This window comes from Anthonomus grandis, chromosome 11 (genome assembly GCF_022605725.1).
Source record: "Anthonomus grandis grandis chromosome 11, icAntGran1.3, whole genome shotgun sequence".
Lineage (NCBI taxonomy): Eukaryota > Metazoa > Arthropoda > Insecta > Coleoptera > Curculionidae > Anthonomus > Anthonomus grandis.
In genome coordinates, this window is record NC_065556.1 from 960,823 (window position 1) to 969,509 (window position 8,687).

At 33.9% G+C, this 8,687-nt stretch overlaps 1 protein-coding gene across 1 annotated transcript; it reads right to left on the reverse strand.

Annotated features, from left to right (window-relative positions):
- Positions 1–587: 587 nt before the first annotated feature.
- Positions 588–8,392, reverse strand: LOC126742420 (uncharacterized). The gene is made up of 2 exons (XM_050449073.1): positions 5,607–8,392; positions 588–1,220 (listed from the first exon to the last, which is right to left on the reverse strand). The coding sequence occupies exon 1, from the start codon at positions 8,013–8,015 to the stop codon at positions 6,987–6,989; it is 1,029 nt and encodes a 342-aa protein (XP_050305030.1). The 5' UTR covers positions 8,016–8,392; the 3' UTR covers positions 588–1,220; positions 5,607–6,986.
- Between the last annotated feature and the right edge of the window lie 295 nt (positions 8,393–8,687).

Genomic DNA, 8,687 nt, shown 5'->3' on the forward strand with positions numbered 1-8,687 from the left:
ATACAAGAGATGACATTTTTTATTTTTTTGCAGATTCTTTCAACTCGACTCTGGTGACCTGATCGTAGTAGTGATCTATGATATCTTTAAAGATTTTGACTATATCTATGGATCACAGAATACTTCTATGGAAATCAAGAGTACCTTTCTTGGATTGATTAGAGTCTTGCTTGTCGGATGGTATTCAGAAAGGGTAGCTCTGATAAGAAACTAGTTTCCTCTGGTCCTAGAGTCTTTTTTTCTGTTATATATCAATAATTTACCTCTGCTGCCAATAGAGGGAGAGATACAGACAGTTTGCTTATGAGGGATGCCACCATTTTGTAACATAAAAAGAGAGTGAAACATTTAAAGAACCTTATGGTGCATCCTTTCCCTAAATTTTTAGATTTGTCTGAAATTTCGTAAACTTATTATTAAAGTCAGTGGTAGAGTCTTGCTTTGTAGCAATGCCCTGGAGATGACCTTAAATAATTTTAATTTTCACAGTGCTAATAATGCTTCAGATACTCTGGGTCCCCACACTTATTACATATAGTAAGTATGATTTTTAAAAAAGAAGAAATAGTTCTTTTGGATGAGGAGAAAGTAAAAAGTTCATTTATTAATATTTGAAAAAAAAATCATCCTTCTTTTGAACTTCTAAAAGCTTGTTAAACTCTGAACGAATTATTGACCATTGATTTTTTGATATAGGTATTTGCCAGCAAACACAGTAGAAAATAAAGGTCTTATTTCACCAGAAATTCCTTTTATTATGACGACCGGTTTTGCGATTACAATATCATCGCATCATCAGGTCGAGGACTAAAAGTAAAAGACACAATTTACATAGATACTACGCTTATCAAAAGTTGGAAAAATGCTGAATAAAAACGAATTTTAAAGCGTACTTACATTGTTAAAAACGAGATTTGTCAAAACAAAACAAAAGCACATATCATAAACGATAGGCTAAAATGTCCAAACTACCGAATAGAGAATAAGCTGTCATTTATTAAATATAAAATTTGTAACAGACTAGTTAGTTTTAAATATTGCCCGACCCGTAGATGTGTTCTAGGTTCACCAAACAGGTAAAGACTGTCGTCCTTATTCCTTATCGGTTCTCTCTAGGGACTGATAGTGCAGCCTACATCTGGTGGTTTTTTCCATCCAGCTGGTCATTTTACAGTCGGCTGCGCTACCTAGCTCCACGTCCTCGTGGAAGTCGGAATATCCTATAATCAAAAAATTTCTCACATTATAAATTTTACAAGGGCATTTTTTTTTAATTAGATGTCACAAAGAAACAATTTGTTTAGGCAATAAATTTAAATAAATATTAATATTTGACATCAGCTTCCCAGGAACTGGTATCTTCGATCTAACCTATTGGAATCTTTTAAAAATATTTGACAAACAAAATATTTATTATTCTTATACAACTTGCAATAAGTACATCAGGTCATTTTCCGAATGTAACATTTAAATTAATCAATTTGCAACTATACTTTTGGATAATGACTTTGACACTAAGGCATCTTTTTTTTTTTTTTATAAAAACAATACCTTTACCTGACGATGACAAACTATTCGTTGTTGTCATCAAGTTCGGTATTCGAGTCCGAACTAACTTCAACGTTATAGGCCTTAATTTTGTCAAGGGATACGATTCCCTTGTACCTCCTCTGCGAACGAGAAGAACATTTTACATCTTCAACCACATAACGATCGTGGTCTAAGATTTTTACTACTTTATACGGTCCGCTATATTTTGGAAGCAATTTACGACTTTTGCCTTCATTAGCCACAATATTGGTACGTACTAATACTTGTTGATCAACATTATACTTCTTTCCTGCACAGCGTCGTGCATTATATTTTTCTTTGCATTTCTTTTGTTTGTCGGTAATAGCGATTTTTACCTTTTCTCGAGTTTTCGTTAACTCATTATCATGCGTGGACTCTAAGGATACTTCATTAGCCAGAAACGAATTGGCTCTCGAAGAATATCCAAAAAGCAATTCATATGGCGATTTTGTTGTGGTTGAATTCGTTGTCGAATTCAAGCCCCAACGACCTTTAGATACCATCTCATCCCATCTTTCTTCATCAGTCGTGGATGCTGCGAGACAAGATAGTATAGTGCGATTATACCGTTCGACTTGACCATTCGCCCTTGGTTTTGCTGTTGCATTTAGAATATGCTTTATATTAAGCTCTTTACAAAAACCGTTAAATTCTTTGCTCGTGAAACAAGAACCTCGATCGGTTATAATTCTTCTTGGCACGCCAAAATTTTCTATAACACTACCAACAAAATTTATAAGTGGGCGCACTCTAGTTGAAGGAACTGCTTTCATGAAGACAAACTTGGTAAATGCTTCAATTAGAACAATTAAATACATATTTTTCTTTTTTGATTTTACAAATGGCCCCAAATGATCGATATGAAGGGTATCGAACGCTTCCTGGATTTTTTCTATTGGATGAAGAAATCCAGCTTGTTTACCTCCAGGTTGTTTGTTATATAAACAAGGTAAGCAACAAGAAATAAACTTTTTTACATATCGTCTCATGCCAGGAAACCAATAAAGTTTGGCCACAGCTAATAGTGTTTTGTTTTCCGCTAAATGTCCATTACCGTCATGAAAATGTAGAAGTATTTGTCTTCTTGCAGCTTTAAGAACAAACAATTTTTCTCTTTTTAATGTTATTTTGTAAATTCGATTATTTTTAATACAGTAATTCTTATGAATATCCTGGTCTTCCTTATCATTTGGTGTTCTATTAAGCACGTCAAATATAAATTTACACCGTTCGTCGGTCAACTGTGCATGTAATATCCAATCGTTATCGTTAACGTTTACTGCTGAAACATTAATATTTGCTGAAGTTGAACACATAGATTCGACTGGATTTCTACTCAAAGCATCTGCATGTCCCATTTTTGTCCCGGGTCTATATTCAACGGTAAATGTAAATTCTTGGATACTTAACCACCATCTGCCAATTCTTGGGATTAAATCCCTCTTACTTAACGTTGACCTGATGGCATTGCAATCTGTCACAACTTTAAACTCTACTCCAATTAGATATATTCGAAAATGTTTTAATGAGTCGACAACGGCCATTGTTTCTAACTCATATGAGTGGTAGATTTGTTCCTGTTTACTGGTTTGTCGAGAATAATAAAGGACCGGCTTAATAGAATTATCTTGTTGCTGCTGCATCAAAATTCCTGCTATGCGCCATTTTGAAGCGTCCGTGTGTACCTCGGTCTTTAGTAAGGGATCGTATAAAGACAGTAGGGGCCTAGAAACTAGCTTTTCTTTAAGGGAATCGAAAGCTCTACTTTTTTGTGAGTAAAGTCAAAGGTTTTGCGATCGTAGCAAAGTCCTTAATATATTTTCGGAAATAGCTTGATAACCCTAAGAACTGCCTTACAGAATGAAGATCGGTCGGAGTTGGAAAGAAGCGTACAGCTTTAATTTTCTTAATTCCTGGTTGAACACCATCTCGACATATTTCATGTCCAAGATATTCAACTTTTTCCATAAAAAAACAACATTTGGGTAGACGTAAAGTGAGCCCAGCGTCTTGCAAATTTGTCAGAACGTCTCTTAAGTTGTTAATACCTATTTGAAAATCTTTGGAAGCAAGTATAGTTAGAAAAGTTTATAAAGAACCGGTGACATCAACAGGCGGCAAAATCCGCGCATTTCGTTATTCTATCGATCGGGTCAGATGACTATGTCGAGGTCTGAAGACAGTGGAAGCGGCACACTTGTTGAAATTATTAATATTTATTTGTACTAAAGTTTAAATAGCCCTAGATTTTTAGTAGGTATATAGCTAGCGATATTATAAGTGCGTTTGATTTAGTTGAAATACCAACTAAGAATGCATATATTTGAATTTAATTGAATTTAATCCGAGATTCGTTTAAAAAAATGTAGATAAATTAAAATTATATTTTTTAGCATTGTGATGTGCCCATAAAAAATTTGAAATTCTTCTTACTCTTGGACCACTCTTCTGTAAGTTGACTGGGATACTCGAGTGGCAGCTAACGTACGTTGTCTAAAATAATTATATACTATTATTGTAAGTTATCAATACAATAAAAATTAAAATTTGAAAACATCCTACAATAAAATATGAATTTATATTGTTCACTTACCTAACATTTTTCAAAGGAATAGTAATTCCTTGCTCTGCTTCTTTTTTCATAAAAGCTGCCACGTTAGAAATAATCTCTCTCCCTTGGCTGTGAATTATTTGTCCTTGTTTGCCTACTTTCTTAGGTGACATCTAAAAAAAAAATTAGAAACTAAAAAAAATTTATATACACATGCAGACTTTAGGCTGTACATATATACCTACAAGTTAAATACCTATTATTTTGTCACTTAAAATCAAAGTATATTTTAAATAATATAATTTTTAACAGTAATTAAATTTCATTTATTTTTTAAAATTATTAGACAATTGAATAATTGAAACCAATTTTACTTACCTTTTACAATAAAAATTGGATAGTCTAACTAAAAAAACTATAGTCTCTTTCACTATTATACTTTAAAAAAAAACACACACACAACAAGTTTTAAATGCCTTATAACACGATTAACTCACTTCCCGTACGAGACGACACTGAGTAGGCCTTCAGGCTACGTCATAGGCTTTAGATCCCCGGCAGGTACAAAGAAACGAAGTACGGCGGCTGCTTTGTTCTTGCGGTTTCTTTAATAAGAAGCGAGAGAAAATATATTGCGGTCGTCTTTTCTCGCTGCCACCGGATTTTCTATCGATTTTGTGTTGAAAAATGGTTTTGTGCGCATATTGAGCAGCCGGTTCTTTATAAACTTTTCTACCTATAATACGTCATCCATATACGCTAGAGCCTTGCCATATCGTAGATTCCCTAAAACTTTATTGACCGTTCTTTGAAATATTGCCGGTGCATTACATAGCCCAAACGGCACCCTCATAAACTCATAGTGACCATCTGGAGTCGTAAATGCAGTTTTTGGAATCGATGATTCTTCCATTGGTATTTGATGATAGCCACTGGCAAGATCCAGACTTGCAAAGAACTTACAGTCCTTTAGATGTTCCATAAAATCATCCACACGGGGCAATGGAGATTTATCCTTAACAGTTTTTGCATTTAATGCTCGGTAATCGACGCACATGCGCATTTCACCGTTTTTCTTTTTCACAAGACGGATTGGGCTCGAATATGGGGAATCAGATTCCCGCACTATTTCATCAGTAATTAAATTTTCTACAATACCTCTTACAACTTTTCGTTCATTGTAAGATAAGCGGTATGGTCTATACACTACAGGATTTTCATCGGTCAAATGAATAGACATTTTTAAGACATCAGTTTTCCCCAAACGATTATTACATTCGTAAAAACAAGTTTTAAATTCATTAATCAAATCAACCAATTTTTTTGTTTCACTTTTTGTTAAATTTGGATTAAAAGTTATATCTTTGTCAGAAAAAACTCTTGAAGTATGTGGCTTCACACTTAAGACAAATGAATTATTTTTGTGAATACTTTTGTCTTCAAAACTATAAACATATCGAGCAATAATGGTTTTTGTACTTACCAGGAGATCTTTTCCTGACAGATTTTCCACGGTCACGTAACCATCTTCCCCCTTTGTTACACATTCATTTACATAGTGCTCTTGGCCTGGTACTGGTCTTAAGCCACCTCGAATATACACATCATCGTAGATGGCACCACGGCACCACTGTTTCGTTCTTGGCCCATAAAGGTATCTTCCTAGCAGGGAGACCAAGAACTTTTTGCAAGTCCATATTAGCTGGCACAATCCTAACTTTTTTCCCAGACACTATCGTAAGAAATCCAGGTTGGTTAAGGAAAGTCTAGCCAATCATAACGGGTACGTCTTGGGAAGTATCTGGCACAATCAAGGCGTCAACATTTCCTTCGGCCAAATCGATTTTGACCGACACTTTTGTTTCACCTATCACATTGATAATTGCACCACCATACCCTGATACGATCATTGAACTCGGGGTATATCGTAGATCTAGTTTGTCTGCATCTGTTTTTCTTATTAAAACAGCTCCATATCCTGAATCTATGAATGTTTTAATACATTTTCCGTTAATGTAACCATCAAAATAATAGTTTTTATTATAATCGGCCTCTGGAATTACCGATTCTACTACTTGACTCTTCAATGGCTTTGTAATGTGCCGACCTACATATCATACATATTATTTGAACATCCCTGTATTTCCCTATTTTCCCATTCACATAGATTAGTAAATACTTTATCTTGTTTTGTATTAAGGATAAAACTTAATATTATAATTATTGTATTCCTAAATTTAGTTCGATTATTGTGTATAATTTTATTTATTAGTTATTTAACTTAGAAATATATAATGTTAATCATTATAAGATAAGTAGAAAGTTCTCGTTAAAACTCCAACTTTCATTTTAAGGAGGGAGGTGTAATGTGCCGACCTATATATCATACATATTATTTGAACATCCCTGTATTTCCCTATTTTCCCATTCACATAGATTAGTAAATACTTTATCTTGTTTTGTATTAAGGATAAAACTTAATATATTTGTTTCGTTCTTATAGATTAGCTAATTACTTTATTATGTATTTTTCCCATCGTAATGTTATCTTCGACTCAATAAAACCATTCTTTGTATAATAGTTAAATATTAATTTGTAAGAAGATGAGAGGTAATTAAGTTGTTTTGTCATTCTAAGAAAGTTATTTACTTTCTCATAATAGAAGTTGGATTTTGGATGATCAATTAAGATATTATTGTTATAATTATTAGTACCTATTGATAAAACGAGAATATATTGTACGACAGAAGGAAGAGCAAAACACTTACAGTGAGAACTCCGTAACAGTTTAAATCTTGTTTATAGTTTTAACTTTAATAAATATATAAAAAGTGCTCCAGTGCATTATTTCCAAACGGTCCATTACAGCTTCCTACGGTAATCCTCGGCTAAATGACCTAAACGCTTGCAAATTTCGCATTCTATTTTGGGTTTTGTGCATGAATTTGCAAAATGTCCTTTGCCCTTACAGTTATAACATTTTGCAACTGGTTTAAACTGACTCTGTATTTGAGGCCCTTTAAATTTCTTTACTGGAAATTCCGATCCTTTGTGGAAGCGTTTTGAACCTCTCGAATCGTATTTTTGGCTATCTAAGTCTTTGGATTTTATTACCTCTGTAGCCAAACTAGACAGGTATTCTGCGTACAATTCTTCAGGATTATTATATCGTCCAGCACGTGCACCTGCCTGTATTGTGGGATCCGAAATACCATGAATGATACAGGATACGGCCTTTTTACCGGGAATTTCACATGCATTTAAGAGATGCATTTTTGCAAAATAATACTGCTCCCAACTTTCTAATGATATTTTAATTCGAAGTACAAGTCGTTCCAAAAGAGACCCAAAATCTCGGTGTTCAGGAAAACTTTTATTTAACAGCGTTTTCCACTCATCCCAAGTGTAAGCATAACTTGATAAATTATCATAGCATTTTCTAGCCAATCCGGTCAATCGACTTTGCATATTGAAAATAATTACATGGTCATCCCACTGATTTGCCAAAGCAAGTTGCTCTATTTTTTCAATCCATTCAGCACAACTTAAATTCGGATTTCCGGGAGAATATTCTGGAATACATTCTGCTCTAGCCATAGTCCTTGAAGAAGATGGCATATTTCTATTTGAGTTGCTCTCAATTAATTTTTCAACTAAAGCCTCAAGCCTTTCAATTCTGGAGTCAGCATTTGAAGTAGACGCCTCACTAGGAGAAGACACTACTCTTATAATTTGAGTCGAATTTTCACGTGGTGGTGGTATCAATCTTTTTGATTTTGTTTGTGTTTTTATTCGTCTGTTATCTTTTTTACAAGTGTTTCTTTTATAGTCGTAGTCATCTGAGCTTGAACTAGAGCTGGAACTTGAAGACTTAGATCTACGACGACCCATTTTACTCACACTTAATTATTATTAGCGTATATCAATAAATGTTTTTAACTACAAATATCCTTAAATTAAAATACGTTAAAATATTATAACAAAAATATTTCAGCCAAAACTAAATCAGTAGGTAAACACTTGAATTCCCCTGTTTTGATATACAGTCATAAAACTCGACCCTTGCACTTTTACACAACACAAATATCCGTAAAAGTACTAGGCACATAGGCCAATCTCACCGAATAGAGAATAAGCTGTCATTTATTAAATATAAAATTTGTAACAGACTAGTTAGTTTTAAATATTGCCCGACCCGTAGATGTGTTCTCGGTTCACCAAGCAGGTAAAGACTGTCGTCCTTATTCCTTATCGGTGCTCTCTAGGGACTGATAGTGCGGCCTACATCTGGTGGTTTTTTCCACCCAGCTGGTCATTTTACAATATAGAACGGTACAGTTAAAATTAAACGAGTAAATCTTATCATAAGATAACAAATAATACACTTAGGTTTAAAACAATAACATCTAAAAAGCACCGTTACAACACAATAGACAAAACGATCTAAAAAAACTATGATAACCGCCATTCAAAATAAGCTGACCAACAGAGTCATCTATATCTAGTTTTCATAATTAAGAAAGAACGTTACAAAGAAATCTATATTTTATATCATATAACCGA